The 18,811-nt window shown below is 37.1% G+C and overlaps 1 protein-coding gene across 6 annotated transcripts in view; it reads right to left on the bottom strand.

Annotated features, from left to right (window-relative positions):
• The window catches only part of ATM (ATM serine/threonine kinase), an 80,087-nt gene that overhangs the window by 9,452 nt on the left and 51,824 nt on the right, over positions 1-18,811 (bottom strand). For 5 of the 6 annotated variants that reach the window (XM_055702143.1, XM_055702144.1, XM_055702145.1 and 2 more), the window contains 13 exons: positions 18,461-18,549; positions 18,263-18,365; positions 16,917-17,065; positions 15,327-15,431; positions 14,697-14,816; positions 13,404-13,638; positions 10,778-10,945; positions 5,116-5,235; positions 3,884-4,101; positions 2,957-3,164; positions 1,888-2,001; positions 1,329-1,487; positions 75-213 (listed from right to left, as the gene is read on the bottom strand). In XM_055702143.1, coding sequence (XP_055558118.1) covers positions 75-213; positions 1,329-1,487; positions 1,888-2,001; positions 2,957-3,164; positions 3,884-4,101; positions 5,116-5,235; positions 10,778-10,945; positions 13,404-13,638; positions 14,697-14,816; positions 15,327-15,431; positions 16,917-17,065; positions 18,263-18,365; positions 18,461-18,549 — 1,927 coding nt within the window. Of the gene's footprint in view, positions 1-74; positions 223-1,328; positions 1,488-1,887; positions 2,002-2,956; positions 3,165-3,883; positions 4,102-5,115; positions 5,236-10,777; positions 10,946-13,403; positions 13,639-14,696; positions 14,817-15,326; positions 15,432-16,916; positions 17,066-18,262; positions 18,366-18,460; positions 18,550-18,811 lie in introns of those variants that run through there. The other variant, XM_055702148.1, reaches the window with a different exon arrangement.

Below are 18,811 nucleotides of genomic sequence, written 5' to 3'. Positions count from 1 at the left end.
GGACCCAGTGCTACCATACTATCTCCTAATGTACCTTCACTATTAAAAACAAAAATCATTTTTCCAAGACTTACTTCTTTGAGATTTCCATGGAGTAGCATCTACATTTGCTAAGGTGATGTAAGCATCACAAAGTGCTTCAATGTCTCGAACCATAGGCGCTCTCCTTCTTCTTACAGTATTGACTATATTCCTAGCAGCCTCCATTCTGTCCTAAAAACCCTCAATGGAATAACACGCAGTTAAGTAAGTACAATTGAGATACATCCTATGAAAACAGAGAAAGTTGCAATAATGGACAGTCCCTTGGGATATGAACAAAACTAATCCGAACAAGAGTTCCGTGCTGCACAATCTGAGATAACAAGTAAAATATTATTGCGGGTTGAAAGGGAGCAAATCTGTCCAGGTAAAGAGCAAAACACCTGAAAAATTCTATAGAATAAGGGACAGGCAGTTCTGGATGTGCTTCCACCATCTTCCTGTGTGTTATTTCCTCCCAACTGAAGAAAAAGCCTGTATGCAAAAGGCAAAAATCTGACCACGTTGTCCCTTCTGTGCCTAACTAAGAGATCTAGCTGTTTAGTGTAATCCTACTCCTAAGCGTAGGATGAACTACAAATATGACAGAAAGGTGAAAAAAGGCCAAATAAAATTGTCATGAAAAATTTTATCAGTGTGGGTTTAAGAGGGTAATGCCAAAAAAACATGCCAGGGCTACAGTGATGGGGGAAAGAAGGGGCATTAATCTATGAGAACGGCATAAAATATGAGATGATTCCAAAGACAAGTTTCAACAAAATTTAAGCAATAACAGCATTAACATGAAGCCGCAGTTCAGCATTACCCATCATCATGGCTTTTAACATACAAAGGTCATATAAAGGAACAAAATATATATTGCAAACGGCTAAATACTTAGAACAGATGTTACCACTCAAAGCAGAAAAATTACTTAATTCAGTATGTACTTTCAACAATAAGCCCACTCAAGTCTTTGTTGCATCTAAAATGCCTTTTACAGAATCATACATCAAGGACATTTATCACAAAACTCTTCACAATAACTGGGTCTATTTGTTGCAAGAAATGTTAACCATATTTTGTTCAACCCCATAATTAGTTCTTTACATAATAGCTACTAATGCATGCACCAAAAGAAAGGGGTTTTAATTATTAAAAGTACTTTTTTCCTCCTACCCTTTCTTAACAAATGTCAGCTGATGAGCTCTACACTAGAATACCCCTTGACATAATTTTTTTTTTTCAATTTTAAACAAAATTAAAGGACTGAATGTGATTAATATAACAGAATTTTATGTACTCACCACATCAAGCTGGGAGATTTCTTTTGGTGCGTTTTTAATTAACTTATTTCTTCTTATTGCATCTGGTTTTGTGAGGAGTTCATCTTTGTTTGCATTTGCCAAAGCGAGTATTACAAACAAAGTATGATGTGGATGATCCAGTGAAATTCTGGACATTAACTGTCAAGAAAACCAAAAAGATCCCCTTATTGAAAACTGCACAGATGAAAAAAATTTGCTTAATTAACATTATTAATTCTTTTGAACTTCTAAGACTCCTAGTAAGAAATTAAAAGTAATTCTTAGATGGTATTTCCACAACTAAAATACATTCAAAGTATATTCCTATACCTGCATAAGACTACTCTTATACGACAAATAACAGCAATTAAGTAGCAAGGAAAAAAGTCCCCAAAATTCTCCCCCCACTACGCTGATTTTTGCATCACTCACTTTCAATACACCTTCATCACCTGTATAACTCATTTAGCTACAACTGCTCAATGGAAGTTACATATTGTTTAGAAGTATGTACTACTAAGCCAATCAAGATATTGTTAGACAAAAAAGCATAAATTACATTATTCAGAACTTCATGAAATCCTAAACCACCCATCATCTTGGTTCCCATCCGAGCAGCCAGCTGGTACATCAGAGGCAAAAACTTGTATGAAGGGATCTTCTCTGCGTTTTTCTGTAGCAGAGAAAATTAAATTACAAAGCTGCACTAACACCAAAAAAGCCATTACAAATATATAAATAAAGTAAAACAAATATAATATCATGTAAAGGCTAGAAATGTTGCATTAAAAAAAAAAACACAACTGAGAGTAAGCATTGCTATGTGATCAAATGGCAATCCAGTATCACACCATCTTGGTCCATGTCTCCTAAATGCTACAAGTACTTCATAAGAAAACAACTATTTTCTAGTCTATTACAGCAGAGTTTTAAATATATTGATTCAGGATTAATTTCTAGATTCTTTGTGGCAAGAGACAATGGCAAGAGACAATCCTAATAAAAAAACCCCTACAATATAGTTTAAGATAAGAAACAACTGTGTGTTAAAAATATGAGTAAAGCAACACCTTCTATTTTTCAAAGTTAATTGTAACACAAAGTGAATATTTAAATTACACAGATCTCTGTTATAAACAGATCATTCGGGTAAGAGTTAACAGATTTCCTGCATGATTCTAGATGTGACAGAAGCAGCCTCGGAATGAGAAATTTACTGGTCCCAGGCTACGATGTTACACAGACAATCTAAAAGCATATCCTTTCACCTAGAAGTATATATAATGTAAATGAGAATAATGTACTAAAGGATGCTGAAGATGGGATTATCCAAGGTATGTAAAGAACAAGACGACAACAGTGAAAGATCATTAGATATGCTTAATCATACAGACCTGTCAAATCAAAATGCTAAATTAAGTGAAATTAAAATGCACTGAGAATTGCAGCTCTCCCTGATATAAAATCAACTGATGAGCAATGATGACTGAAAAAAGCAAGTTTTGAGGGAAAAGTTAAAGAGATACATAAGAAAGCATACTGCACAGCACTATAACTCATCTAGGAGAAGAAGGAGAAGAAAAATGGTCAATCTAATGTTAAAGCCATAAGGAGAAGCAACAGCAGACCTTCATCATTTCATTGACTCTATCAACTCCAGAATTTTCAAGCCATAGGGAACAGAGTCGGAAGATCCACATATCATGTTCTTCTCCACTTAGTAAACAGCTGATATAGTTCTCCACTGCTTTGCCCAAGAAACGTTTACGATCCTCAGTTAGGGCACGTATGGCAAATTCATCCAGTTCAAGTTCTCGCTGAACCTTCACTGTGTATCTGTGTAAACAGACATTATTTGTAAACAACACGTTATCTCTTAATGAACTTACAGCAAGGCTGTCCCTAGTTCTCTTTGTCTGGTAAGTACAAGCACAGTAAAATAAACAACTGAAAACTGTGGGAGCTATTCCTTTGGTGTATGTTCACACAGACCCATCACTGTAAGTAAATTTTCAGTCAGCGTCCTTTTAATGATTTAATTTCTATATTGGTGTAAATGTGAATATCCAGTACAAATAATCTGTGTAAAGACGTCAGTTTCCAACAGCTGAAGTTCAATTTTTCCCCCTCACTTACGATTGCTCTTACTAAATCTTTCAGAATTCTGTATTTAGATTAATTTTATTTTTTCACCAGATGTGTAATGGAAAAAAAATCTCAAACTCATTTATTTTTACTCTGTAACATTTTCTCTGCCAAATAAACTGAAAAGATTCAGGGAATAAATGTGAATTCTGGCCCATGATCATCCATACTGCTTAACTGCTGTAACACACCTGGGCTTCACTTTTGGCCCATCTAGCACTCCTAGACCCTGTTCAGGCACAGTTCACACACTATTCACATCAAGCGCTACAGATTTCACCGCTGTTTTGTGGAGAAAGAAAAATTCAGCTCTAGAGGTGCCACCCACGCTGTACCACTCGCCGAAAGAGTTAGTAAAGCTGGAGCCTTTGATAGCTTCAGAGTAACCGCCTCTCCATTTGCACGCTCACCTGTTTGTCTGAACTCTGCGCTCCCTAAGGAGGCCAACCTCCTCCTTGGCCTTCTTCAGTAACGCCTGCTTATTTTCAAACTCTGAGGATTTCATGTAATTCTCAATTCTTTGGTACTGATTATCTGAGAAACGAGCCAAAGACAGGAAAGCCTTCATCTTCCCTTTCTTCAGCTCATCACTGCTGTCTCCGCTGTGGCTTGCAGCAATTTCCACAGCCTAAAAGGGAAGTTACAATAATGATAAGACTGATAATGAGGTTAACAGTGCTGCATAATATTTGATTAAACTCTTCCACGGTAAAATAGAATGGCTGAGGTTGGAAGGGACCTCTGGAGGTCATCTTGTCCAACCCCCCTGCTCAAGTAGGGTCACCTGCTTCAACAGGTTATTCAGTGTTGATTGGGATGAAATATCTACGCATAGAAAATAAAACCTACCAGGCTGAATATTTTTCTCCTAAGTGAATTTAATCTTTGAGGACTGTTTCAATGCAAACAGTTAAAAACATTATCCTGTATGAAACAGCTTTAATAACCATACAGGAGTCTCCTACAGCTATCTATCTTTCAGACTAACTATGCATGAAGTTTTACAATAATTGTACAACCTTGTATCATAAGATGGTGTGAAAAAAATAGAAGAGTGTCCAAATAGTGCCAAAAAGAAAAGAAAATCATATGTGAAAGATCATCAGAAAAATCATCAGAGTGAAGCACATAGACAGTAGCAGAAAAAAGCAGCTATGTAGAGTTTAATGAATTAGTATGGAATAAAGAAATAGAGAGTGGACAAATATTAATAAAACTGTTTGTATTACTGACTAAGAGTTATAAAAAATTACAGTACTTTGAAACATTAGAACAAGACTTTCCAGCACTTGGAAAGAGAATGCTACAAATGCAATGCCCATACTGAAAACATGGTTAGTGGGTGATCTGTCCTGAGAAGGAAAGGAAGGGGATGGAGTGGAATAGGAAAGGGAAACTGGACTAGTATTTGTCATCACTACACGTCCAAGCCAGTATTACACAGAAGTTGCACTGTGACTTCTATAAAGCCGTATTCTAAATATTTTATAAGGTTACAGTGTTATAAAAATATTATAGTTTCATATAGTATTGTATAAGAAGCTGTATTTTTGATCCAGAAAAATAAAGCCTGCATTGAAAAATTTACTTGGCATTTTAACACCATATTTTAGCACAGTGTTACCTCACAGACTGGATGTACCTTTTCTAAGTATTTCTGCATGATGACTGTAGGGTTTTCCAAGCATGTTTCTGCTAACCAGGTTCCGCACAGCCTCAGACACTCTGTATACATCAATTTCAGATGAGGATCATTCTCAACCTTTGAGAAAGTAAGGGGGAGGAGGGTAAGAGGGAGGCATCAAATAAAAATACCTTTTACATATCGGGCAGGCAATTTATGAAGCTTTTAAACCCCAAATATAATTAAATTACTCAGGCCTATTACACATATCTACAGAGCCATTTGCTATCCACATCTACAGTAGTCAGTAAGGTTAAATAAATCACATTCACATTTTATTTTAGACTAAAGGACAGCACATATTTTTAAACACCTAACAGTTTGAACAATGAGAAACAGAATAAAACAATGACAAACTGTAATAAAAATTAAATACATTCATGGCATGTTTCCAGACTTGTATTTTCTAATATCCCCATTAGAAGTATCATAGTACACTCCACAGGAAACGTTTAGGAATTGCGTGATCATTACATTTTTCAGACAGACCTCTACATGGAAACTTGTTTAAAAGTGCTCTGAGACGATAACGGAGAAGGTTTCCAAAGGACTTGCCTCCAGACTGGAAGCTCAGTTTTAACTGTATAGTAGGACAAGTTTCCAAAATACTTTTAGTACAGAGTACATATTAAAGACCACCTAACCAAGATGGCAATGATGACTGTGAAATACTAAGGACATCACAGGATGTGAAAACATAAAACCTCCTTGTGTGGACAGGGTAAATTTAACACTGGAAGGTGAGAGAAGGACTAAATTTTTAGAGGCCCTCATCAACTGATTCGTCACGGAGCAATCATGAAAATCAAAAGAGGAGCAGCAACTCTTGATTTTGCCCTGATACGCATGGAGAACTTGGCCCAAAATTCTCCAGTTTTTCTGAAGTGTGATACACCTTAATAACGTATATGGACTCAAAGTAGATGTTTATTATCCTCCAAAAAATACTCAAAGAAAGCCACCATAGCTAAACACAAAGGTAAGGACAAAACTACACAAAATGAATTTTTGTCCAAGTGAAAGATATTAAAGATATCATAAAATATCCTGTCAAAAAATAAAACCCCCACCAGGCTGTCCAAAGAACCCAAACAACTTGAAAAAGACTCAACAAATAATAAAAAAGCCTTTTTTGAACATATTAGGAGCAGCTAGCTCCATTAGCTAGTAAACTAGTGGACCAGACAGGCCACTTTGATAAAAGACAGTAAGAGTTATAAAACAAATAGCACTTTAAGAAGATAAAGCAGAAAACCTTTAAATTATTTGCATTTGTGTTCACTGTGGAGATGAAAAGTCCCACTGCAAAGCCTTTCTTTATGAAGAATTCAAAGGTGTTGCTGCTACTGTAGTGTCAACAGCAAAGGCTACTAAACAGACAGACAAAATGAAAACTCAGTTCACCAGGATCAAAGTGTATTTTTCCAAAAGGTCTACAATTCACAGATTAAATAACTGAACTACTTAAAGAGGTATAAAAGCTTTCGCTTAAAACTGCCTTAATATAAGAGGAGTGGCAGGTGTGACACCAACATTTTAACAGGTTCCAGGGAAGCACAGGTCAGTAAGACTTTCAGAAGTGAACAAATCAGAAAAAAAAAACCCAAAACCAAAAAAACAACTCACAAAGAGAACGGATGGATTAATATGGAGAGATGCCAGAACAGCTTTTGTAAAATGACATCACAGAATGACAGAAAAGTCAAAGCTGGAAGGAACCTCTCCAGACCATTTGGCCCAACCTTCTGTTGAAAGCAGGGCTTTAGGCTAAGTTTTCCAGGACTCTCCTAAACTGAGTCTTGACTACTCATTTCCAGCAAGGGAGATTCCGTCACTTCTTTGGCCAAGCTGTTCACAGTCTTTAGTGGTAAAGAATTTTCTTCCTGTATCCAGATGGCATTTCCCTTGAAAAAACTTGTGCCATTGCCTCTTGCCCCTTCACCGTGCATCTTGGTAAGCAGAATTGCCTCCATCTGCACTATAACTACCTTTCGGGTATCAGAAGACTGTGACTAAATCCCCCTAAGCCTTCACTTCTTAAGGCTGTAAAAAGCCAGTCTCTACAGCCTCTATTCCTTTGCCAAGTTCTTCAACTCTTTAATCATTGTGGTGGCCTTCTGTGGGACCCTTTCCAATTTTCCAGTGTCTCCCCTGAATGGTGGACCAAAACTGGACACGTTATTTCAGGTGTGGGCCAAGTGCCAAAACCAGCAGAAGAATCACACTTCTTAATCTACTGGCTACAGTCTTGGCGGTGCAGCCCAGGACCTGGTCCACCTTCACTGCTACAAGAGTGCACTGCTGATCATTTTAGCTTGCTGTTCACTGCGACCCCAGGTCCTTTTTGGCAAAGCTACACCCCAGCCAGTCAGATTCTTCCCTATAATGCTGCTTAAGATTATTCTATTCCAGGTGAAGGACTTCCTACTGATCTCGTGCAGTTCCTGTTGGTACAATCTTCCAAACGATTGAGGTCTCTCCGACTGGTGGATTTCCATTCCCTAGTATCTCTCTCTTTCCAGTTTGCTATTATCTGCAAAATTGGTGAGGAAATTCAGTCCTGTCCTACAGACCTCAGTCATAAAAGTAGTGTCAGACCTGATAACAAACTATAAGGAACTCTACTTCTGACTGGCTACCAGGCTGCCTTTGAATCACCAGCAACCACCCTTTGAGCTCAGCAGCTGAGCCAGTTTTCCACCTATCTTGTCTTGTCGTCTCATCTATCCAGCCTGTACCTTACCAGCCTGTCAGGAACGATACTGTGGGAGACTGGGCCAAATACCTTGCTAAAATCACATCAGATGACACTTTCAGCATGTCTGATGTCTACTGGGCAAACTGTTTCATCAGGAAGACAATCGGGTTGGTCAAGCATGATAAGTGTATTTCTGTGGGATTTTCCCAACCACCTTGTTTTCCTTCATGTGCTTAGTAAAAGCCTCCCTGAAGACCTGTTCTGTAATTTCCCTAGGAAATGAAATGAGTCTGACTGCTCTGTAGTTTCTGATCTTGCTTTTTGCCCTTTTTGTAGATGGGTGGGATTGTCCTCTTCCAGTCATCAGGACTTCCCCTGATTTCCATGACCTTTCAGAGATTATATGGAAGTGGCTTTGACATGATGCCAGCCAACTCTCTTAGCCTCCCCGAACGTATCCCGTTTCCCAAGTCAATTGAACTTCGTGAAGAACTCAATGAGAAAAAGAAGATATGTCTGATTCAGCCTGCTCCAACAGATTCCAACAGTCACATGACATGGTTCTTCTACAAAAGGCTGCTGAAGAAACTAAGTTGCAAGAAATAAAACCCATGATTCTTGGAGGGATAAATAACTAAGATATGCAACAGAAACAGATAGGCCCCTTTTTCCAGGGGAGTTCGGTCGCTAGTGAAAAGCCTCCAAAATCCAGCCATTGTCCTGTTCAAAAGACATTAATGTTGAGAAGGTGATGAGCAATATGGTGATGATCTTGAGTTATTCAAGATGATAAAAACAAGGACAGCCTAAAGAACTGCAGACACACAATACAGGACAATAAATGGAATGAAAAAAATTCTGATGAAATTACCAGCAAAAATGAAATATTAAGTGATGTATGAGAGGGGCAAAAAAACTTCTTGTATACAATGATGGACTGCAAAATATTCCTGTTTGGAAATGTAACTATAAAATGTTACCTCACTATGGAGAATGGAGACAGGGAACATGCATTCAGTGTTTTTTTCCAAGATCAGAACTAACATCAAATGAAGTTGGGGGTTCAAAACAAACAAAAGGAACCGGCTCTTAAAACTGTGGGAATTAAGCTGTGAAACTCCTTGTTGCCATTTTTTGGATATTGAAAGCTTACAGATTCAAAAAGTGACAGGACAAATTTATGGTATAAAAAAAATATATTGGAAGGAATTACCTACAAAGAAACTACCTTTGGTTCAGGAAGTTCTTGTGCTACGAATCAGTCTGGGGGAGTACTCTGGCTATATAGCCCAACTATTCTTTACACTTTTTCTTAGAACTTCGCATTGCCCATTACTGAGATGGGAGAGAGGGATTTTTGTTTCCGTTCTTGTATTCTGAACTGGAGATGGGAATATAGCATTTGCTTCACATCAAATGACATAATTTTTCAGAAAGTTTACAAAAAGATCTAAGATAACTAAGACCCAGAGGCACTTGCTGAAGTCAATTTTGATGAGACAACATTCCACTGTTTGAGGTAAGGTTCCATTTTCAGGAGTACAACATAAAACATCACAGGGGATGATTCAAAGACAGGGAACAGCATCCCAAATCACATCTGTGTTCCTTATTAGTTCATTTTAGGATTAGTTCAAGGGACAAAGAAGTAGTGAGTATTTATCAGTCAAAAACTTTCCTAGAATTTCTATACACTTTGTGATACAGCTTCAGCCTGCTGAAATAGAAGCCTCAACTCATACTCCCACTTTTGCAAAAAGACTCCCTACAGACGTCGGGCATGCCTGCAACAGAGGTATGCTCCTTTAGCATAAAATATATTGTTACTGTCTCCCTGGATTAGTCTTCTTTTACACAATAAGGACCAGAGATAAAATCTTTTACTATTACTACTGTTCTCCTAACAAAGCCATGTATGCTATTACAGTTCCTAATAGCCTATGTATCAGAAACGGTGTGGCCAGCAGGGCCAGGGCAGTGACCGCCCCCTGTACCGGGCACTGGTGAGGCCGCACCTCGAACCCTGGGTTCAGTGTCGGGCCCCTCGCTGCAGGAGGGACGTCGAGGGGCTGGAGCGTGTCCAGGGAAGGGCAGCGGGGCTGGGGAAGGGGCTGGGGCACAAGTCCTGTGAGGAGCAGCTGAGGGAGCTGGGGGTGTTCAGCCTGGAGTGGAGGAGGCTGAGGGGAGACCTTATCGCTCTCTACAGCTGCCTGAAAGGGGGGTGTAGGCAGCTGGGGGTCGGTTTCTTCTTCCAAGCAACAAGTGATAGGACAGGAGGAAATGGCTTTAAGTTGCACCAGGGGAGGTTTAGGTTGGATATTAGGAAAAATTTCTTCACCGAAAGGGTGGTCAAGCATTGGAACAGGCTGCCCAGGGAAGTGGTTGAGTCACCATCCCTGGAGGCATTTAAAAGACATGGAGATGTGCTGCTTAGGGACAGGGTTTAGTGGTGGATTTGGCAGTGCTGGGATAACGGTTGGACCTGATGATCTTAAAGGTCTTTTCCAATCTGTATGATTCTATGGCTAAACAATCCTTCTTGGCTATTAGTTTGTTTACCTGTTGGCACAGAATAAGTTGATACATCTCTGTGTAACAGTTTTGTTTAAAACAAGCTACTTTTTTATCAAGGGAAATCACCTCTAATATTAAAAATCTATGTATTTCACAGTGGTAGCACTGGAAACAAATTAACGAATAATGGATTCTAACATTTGCTACTCTTACAGACTCACTTTGAAAACCCCTGGTAAGATTTGTTAATACAGGTTTTCCTGCTTTCAGACATTCTGAGAGTACAAATCAGATTTAATAATATTGCAGACAGCCTTTTAATTTTCTTCCAAGGGAAAATTTCAGAAAGTGGAAATGGGATCTTAAATAATTTAATTCCCATAAGTTTATATAATATATAACACATACCTGAAACCAATCTGCATCTAATTTTTTTATCAGACTTTTAAGAATACTCAGTGCAAGACTCTCTTCCTTTTTAGCCCAAAAAACCTGAGCTTCTTCTAGTTGCCATTCAGAAACTCCGTATCCTGTTGGATTGTGTTGTTTGATCTGAAACATAGCTCTTTCTGGAAGCTGAAATTGAAAAAAACATTATAAAACATTCTTTAAGTGAAATATATGTATCTCACAGAAAGTTTTGTATTTAAACTCCATCTACATTTGCTCTAGTTCCATGGCATATTCTGCCAATCAAATGCTAAGAATTTATTTGCAGGAAAGAGATGAAGTTATTTTTCTATATACTTGCAGAAAATCCTCATCTGCAACCAAAATAGACTATGGAATTAACCTTCATAAACTCAAAACTAAAGTATCAATGTTTAACATTTTAAATTACTTGGAGGTATAAAGTACAGAAATTCTACAATCAGTACCTACTGAAATAATGGATTTATAATTTTAGCTTAGTGATTAATATTATATCCTAAGAGAAGGCAGAAAAATAATACAGAAACCGGCACCACCATATACTAATTCTTTTGTATGCCCACCCCTTCACGCATATCACTGGTGAAGTAATGTCCTCATTATTTAGTAATCTAATATCACTATGATACTACAAAAAGCAAACTACCTTTTTAACAATGGCAAAGACTGAGGCTAAGGTGTATTCTCACAAGCTGTCCAACCAACAACCAAATCAATTAAGATTTTAAATAGGCATGGTAAACAACTAAAAGGTAAGAATGCCTGTAAATGACAATGTAAGTTTGGGTACTTCAATAAGTGGTCAGTGTGATGACTCTCTATGACACTCTCTTCTTCTCCTGACAGATGGTAGTGGCACCAAAGAGGAAGAAAAGCTATTAGTTGTAAAGAGTGCTTCCTCAAAATCTTTCCTACATCCAGACACTTAATGTTGTCAACTACCAGCACGCCAAAAGGAAAGGGTTATCATGCCATGGTGTACTGGGCCTGGCTGAGCCCCATAGCAGCGCTCGTACTACTGTGCTTGTATCGGTAGCTGGGAAGGTGGTGGTAACACCCCGGTGTTTTGGCTCCTGCCGAGCAGTGCTCGCACGGCATCACGGCTGCCTCTCCAACATTGCCCCCCACCCCTCACCAGCAGGCTGGGGGTGAGCAACGTCTTGGGAGGGGACAGAGCCAGGACAGCTGACCCACACTGACCAATTGGATGTTCCATACCTCACAACGTCTGCTCAGATATAAAAGCTAGGAGAAAGGAGGAGGAAGAGGGAGTATTTGTTATTTGTGACGTTTGTCTTCCAGAGCAACCACTCATGTACTGAAGCCCTGCTTCCCGGGAAGTGGCTGAACATTGTCTGCTGATGGGAAGTAGACCTTTGTTTTCCTTTGCTTCCACATATGCAACTTTTGCTATTGTTTCATTAAATTGCCTTTATCTTGACCCACAAGTTTTTTTTCCATCTTATTTTCTCCCCACCCCCCCTGTTCTGCTGAGGAGGGGAGTGATAAAACAGCTCGGTGGACACCTGGTGTCCAGCCAGAGTGAACCCACCACACATGGTTTGAAATACTGATAAGGCCCAGAAGTATGCCCCAAAGGTTGCATATGACCTACAACGCTGAAGAGGCTGGAACAGTTTTTTCAGAAACACACTGGCTCAATCTTTCAAAACCTTCTAATCTTCCCAAAATATGGTGTCCCAATTTTAATCTTCTTCCGTAACTAAAAATCAAAGTGGGAAAAAATTAACTTCTGTTGAGGCTCTTCCACGACACTCATCACCACAGTGCAGTGGCTGAGCAGGCATGAGATAAAAACATTCTGAAGTAATTTTCCCAAACAATTCTGGAGGCACTGAGTAGACCTTGCAAATTTATGACATAAAAGACAGCTGTCCTACTGATTTCAAAATTATTCACAAAAAGAGTTAGAACATTCCTGAAATCAAAGTTTAATACAGTTTCATAAGAGAAGTCTTAAACATCTTTCCAGGTTATATGTTTAGCTGTAACTACTTTCTGCAGAGGTTCTTGGAGGATATTGTTGCTCTATAAATTCTTGTTGAGTTGCTCCTTCAGATGCACTACCTAGAACAAGGCAAGACTGACTCTGAACCTTAAATGCATTAGCAGCTGTGGAAACCACTGATACTGCAAATCCCACTAATTCATTCACAGGGATTTACCACAGTGCAACGATGCTTAAGAGTATAAAACCTTGAAAACACTAAATATACAGGAGCAATGGAGTTCTTTTTGCAGCATTCTTTCTTTAGTCTGGAATACTAACAACAGTATGATGGAATTGAAAGCTGGATATATAAACGGGCACCAAAATTAAGTAACAGAGTTATAAGAGCATTCTTCAACAAAATTTCATTTTTATATCATCTACCTCACGGAGTAGCTTAGTTATGACCAAATTCAGAACACGTGCCCATAAATACAACTTATGAATAGGTTCTACATAGTTTAAGTCTCCAACTAATTGATTTATTGAATAAAATTAGAATACAGTTAACTTTAGTACTGTTAAAAAAGAAGTTATTTTATGAACTAAAAAACTAAACATCCATCACTGATCTTTCCTGGAATTTGTTACCTGTGTATTTTTAGCAGTTCTTGCCAGTCTAGAGAGCTCCACTAGGTGTTTGGTCAGGATGTCTTTAATACATTCTCTTTTGTTATTTTCATTCTCCTTTTCAAGCAAGATCTCCAAAATTACAGTGCGCAGAGCCATGATAGGTTCCTGGAAACAGAAGTCACTGTCCTTGAGAAGCTCAGACTGTCTCTGCCATTTCAAATAAGTATCGTTCAGTTGTTGAGTAGTAACAGATCTGCAATTGTTGCCAAAAAAAAAAGACCTGTTATTAATTCTCACTAAATATCAGTGAAATGCAAGACAAGTAACAGAAGTAAACTCCCAAGGTAGTTCAGTTCAAAACCAAGAAACAGTCCATAAAACTCTAAAATGACTAATGTGCAGAATAAAATGGCAGGCTTCCAGTTTTAACAAACATGAAGGTCTAGAAATCAACATTAGCAGGGTGTGCAACTCCACTGCAAACATTTTTTAGCAACAATGTCGTGTTAAAAGGTCCACCAGCAAAAAGAATCATGTTGAAACAGAGAGCTGCTTAAAAGATTAGAAACCAAGATTCTTATTCCATTATATAGGTCATATATGGCTTAATGTAAGAATAAATTCCAAACTGTGATATTGTAGCTGTGTAGTATGTTGTTACATGTATTTTCTTAGGCAACTCATTATCGGCAAACAGCAATGGTTCATAGATCCCAGGCATGGTAGATGGCTGTAGGATGGCTATAAGCTACCAAACCGATAAAACTATAGCAGAAAAAAATCAGCATCAATAGCACCACAGAGATAAATACCTTCCTATGATTAAAAAGTAATGTTAAGAATTGAGATAGAATACTGACAGTAATAGCGGTCCATGAAGAAAGTTATTCAAATTGAAACAATTTTCAATAGATCTATGGGTATCATCAAGGAAATGCAAAACATTTTTAGAATGGAAACTAGAAGACAATGACTCAGTTTAGTAAACCAAAGCCTAGGAGATATGACTGACAACTTGGACTATAGCAGGGAACTCAAAACAAAGGAAAGAAAGCAATTATCTAAAAAACAGTATTGGCACAGTATCAAATAATTAAAACTAGACCATGACTAAATCCATCTGGAAATAGGGAATCTAGATTTGTCTTCACATAGTAATGTTAAAATCTTTTATTTTTTAAGTTATATTTTTTAAGATGAAGTTTGAGATGTTCATGCATAAAATTTGTTGAGGTGGTTTTATTTTTGTGCCAGACTTGATTACCAAAAATCCTGAAAACTAAGAAGTATGAAACAAGCTTAAAAAAATACCTGGAGAACAGCAGACCGATATTTTCCAACTCTCCAATTAGCTGTAGTCTGCAAAGAGTTGGATATAATGAATAAACAGACTCCAGACTGCCTTTACACAGCTCTTCTACTTCATTCACTCTATGGATTTAACAGAGAAATAGTAAATTATTATTTTTTAATATCCACAAGTAATTCCAAGTATCCATAACACAATTTCCATACAGCAACCAGAATTGAAACAGCAACACTATTCAGTTCAGAAATATTTTGTATTACCATTGAAGTTCAAAAAATTAAGTTTGTCAATAATCAAAAACACTGTAAGCATATATAAACTCCAAAGCCTATCTGACGGCTCAGCTAAAGAAGAGCAGTCAGCATTTAAATCCACTTAAAAGAACTGCAAAGTAAGGGATGTATACTACAGGAAATGTATCTTCAATTAGCAAACAAATTGTATATGCACAACAGACAAATTTAAGTTAATCAACTTAGAAATGAAGTTGCAGTCCATAATTTTTAATTTTATTCTATGCATGAGTCTTTATTCAAGCCCATAAACCCCCATAATAGTCTTTCATGCATAACTTGTGAGTACAAGGTCTCTTTCTCCCTAACAGCAGAGTATGAGCATTTGCATGCAGTTACCTGGCATCTTTAAGACTCTCATAGAAAGCAGAGAATTCCTTATCTCGTAAAGACTGAAGAGCATCATACAACGATTCATGGTACCCTGGTCTTCCTGTCTCATCTCTTACAAATAAAACAAAAGTAACATAAAATAAAAAGAAAATTATAATTCTCTACAAAGAAGTCAATTTTATCTTTATGACAAGTATTTTTTAGTAGTTTACTTTCTGCAGTTGGATGGATTGCTGTTTTGCATGATAAAAAATAATAATGCAACTTTGTAAGCTTTAAATTAATTGAGTATGTTATAAATTCATGCTGTTCTTTTAAAGCAAAGAAAAAAAAGTAATTGTCAAAATGTTTGGCACATGGAGAATATATCCCAGTTTCTATCAAAAATATAACACAGAACTAACTGCACAATAAAAATTTAAATACAACCCATTTCTCAGTATTATGCTGAAAGACACATATTACAGTATATATGCAACTTCAATTCAGAATTAACATTTTTTTTACATTTAACTTCAGCAATATTTTAAAAAAGGAAAATATAAAGAAAATTGGAAGGCTGAAAAAACCCACAGTGTTCAATCCAATTTTCTCTTTGCCTTTTCACTTTTCTTTCTGCTTCTCTTTGACCCTCCTCTTTCCCGCCATCTCAGTTCTCTCCCATCTTACACGTTGCTTTTCTGCTCCTGTATTAAAGCTGAATATTCTAGTTGCCTAAGAGGTTTACAACCAAAGAGGTTTATAGAGACCCCAACCCAGGGACAAATAAAGCCCACCCATATGAAGTTTGTTCTGATTGTGGCACAACATATGCCCTTCAAAAGGGTATATACTGTCTGTGAAGTCCTCCAGGTGCTTCTAAACAATGATCTTAAGACAGTGCAGGAGAAGAGAATGAACACACCAAGGGTATGTTCCCCAAACCCATCTCTCTATAAGAGTCTTAGGAGAAAAATCCTCCATCCTCCTGACTACTGAAAGTTACTGAAGTTACTGGATTACTGAAGACCCCATCATGTAACTTCTGCTTTTACCAAAATGTAGTGAATCTATTCTGTATTCCTCCTAAAATGTGTGATGATGTAGGTGTACTAGAAAGGGACAGAGTTCACACTAGATCCTGGCCAGTCATATGAAGTAAGTAAAGCCAGGCATCTGACATTACACAAAAGATTACTTCTTTTGAGGGAATAGCCATGAATCAGCACTGGTAGCTGCTTATCCAGGTCTTGATAACCTTTTGTAGCTTACCAAGTGGTATTTTCCCCATTTTATTATAGACTAAATATTAAAAAAAATCTATCCATCATATGTACTTCAGATACATCTATTATCTGTCTCAAAAATGGAAAATTTCAGTTTATAGTTATGAACAATCAAAAAGAAGAATCAACTGCATACAGTTTCCCAGGAAAAGGAAAAGTCTTGTGCATACAAAATAGACAGGTCTAAGCAAAAAAAACTTTTTCAGTTCAATGATTAAGATAAATTAGGTGACCTGCTTCACTGAAATGATATTCTAATGTCATCTTTTTGCTTGGAACTGAAACCATTGCCTTTCACTTAAAGAACTAGGAAAATCGTAAGCTGGTTTACTTGACAGAAGAGACGTGGCCCCACTGCATATTCCTCCACGCTGCCTGGTAGCGTATTTCCTGCAGTTCTGCACACCACTCAGTGTTTTCATGTTCCAGTCCTTTTAAGTACGTGGAAAGGGTGTGGCAAAGCCCAAAATTCTGCAAAGCCTGGAATTAACAAAATTACTTGAAGTTGGTTATTATTTCTCTAATAAACTGAACTGTTTATTTTAAAAGGCTTTGTTTTACCTTTAGGAACAAAAAAGCCTTTGAGGGTAAGGCAGAACCATATGTGTTTCTAAACTCAGCACTATGTAAGATAAAAACTTTTCAGTAAGACTACTAATCACAGTATCAATACCTGCAACCCCAGAAAAATTATTTCAGTACTACTGTGGCTGGCATTCTTTGAAATAAATTTCCATGTTGTGTTACAAATGAAATATCTGCTCACATTTCTCCATTCCATCATTCCTATATAGACTGTCAAAACTGGTTAAACTTCTTGACCTGTTTTTCTTGGTGGGGATTTGAAAAAGTTTTCTACAACTCCTAAAATCCTATCTGTTTGAAGACCATAATGACTTTATAGTTGTGACAACGTCTCCAGGTTATGCGCACAGGCATTATGAAGGAGAAACACAACGGAATTTTAACCATTATATATAGATATGTATTTATTTATATACATATAAATATTTAAATATTTATATTTATTTAATATTTGTGTTCATATAAATCTTAAAATATATAATATTTTTATTTATATTTAAATCTAAATAAATGAATAAATTATATATATAAAATAATTTGGGGTAGGAAAAGTACCATAGGAAAATGAAAATGAAGGGAAATGCAGATATACCTCTGCTATTATTATTACAGAACTGGTGTAAACATTTTTAGGCTAAAAAAGCAACATATTTTTACAGGATCAAAATAAGACATCAATTCTATTTATTTCTTTAATCAGAAATACCACAGCTTCAGTAAGATAGCTGCCACAATGGAGAGGTTTAAAGAATGAGATGGAAAAAACAACTGATTACATTACTTTCTATATCCTGTCATTTAAGGATTTAGGCCAAATTCTGTATAAAATTTACTACATTTATTTTGCAACATTTCACAAAATTCATTACCCAAGACAGGGATTATGGGTGAGTGACAAGAGAACTAGAAGCCTTAATGTTTTCATGACAAATACTGAGTTGTCTTATACAGTTTGGATGCTTATGGCAGTAGCCTTGACTTGACCAAAGAGATCTCTTTTAGTCCTAAAACAATTCTGCATTTACTACAAATGACTCTAAGTACAACGGATATCAATTCCTACAGTCATTTCCTATTATAAAATAAAATTACCTCTATTATTCCTGCCTGGCAAGTAGATGGAGAGAGGCTTGCTTCAAGGTCATATGTTACAAGGGCTTTCTCCCATACTGCTTCATGCTCGTATGTTCTTATCCTGTTGTAAGTTAACAAGAAGTTTTCAGTTTAAGTTCCTTACTAATAAATGAAAGCAGTGACTTTAAAAAACATAAGAACATTAATAAATTATACCGTGCTAATGGCTGTAACATTCTTCCTCCACCACAGCCATAGAGACTGTCAGGTTCTCCAATGCTTCTATATATGTCCATGAGAAGGTCCTAGAACATGAGCCATAAAATGAAGAAGTACCTCTTTCAGAACCAGTTCAAGTGAGTTTTATATGTATCAAGTAAGCTTATAAATACAAGTCCTTCCATGTAACATGTTATCATTGCTTAGTTTTCCTTTACGCAGTACCTGAACCTGCTGTCATCACAGGAAGAAAAGTTTTGTACTAGAACAAAACTGTTCAGGACTACCTAACTTCTCTGCCAAATTATTAAAAAAAACTAGCGCTGGGCCCTAGACAGACAAAAGCAG

This window comes from Falco cherrug, chromosome 2 (genome assembly GCF_023634085.1).
Source record: "Falco cherrug isolate bFalChe1 chromosome 2, bFalChe1.pri, whole genome shotgun sequence".
Lineage (NCBI taxonomy): Eukaryota > Metazoa > Chordata > Aves > Falconiformes > Falconidae > Falco > Falco cherrug.
Note: the sequence above shows the minus strand (reverse complement) of the source record. Positions and strands in the feature narration are given on the sequence as shown.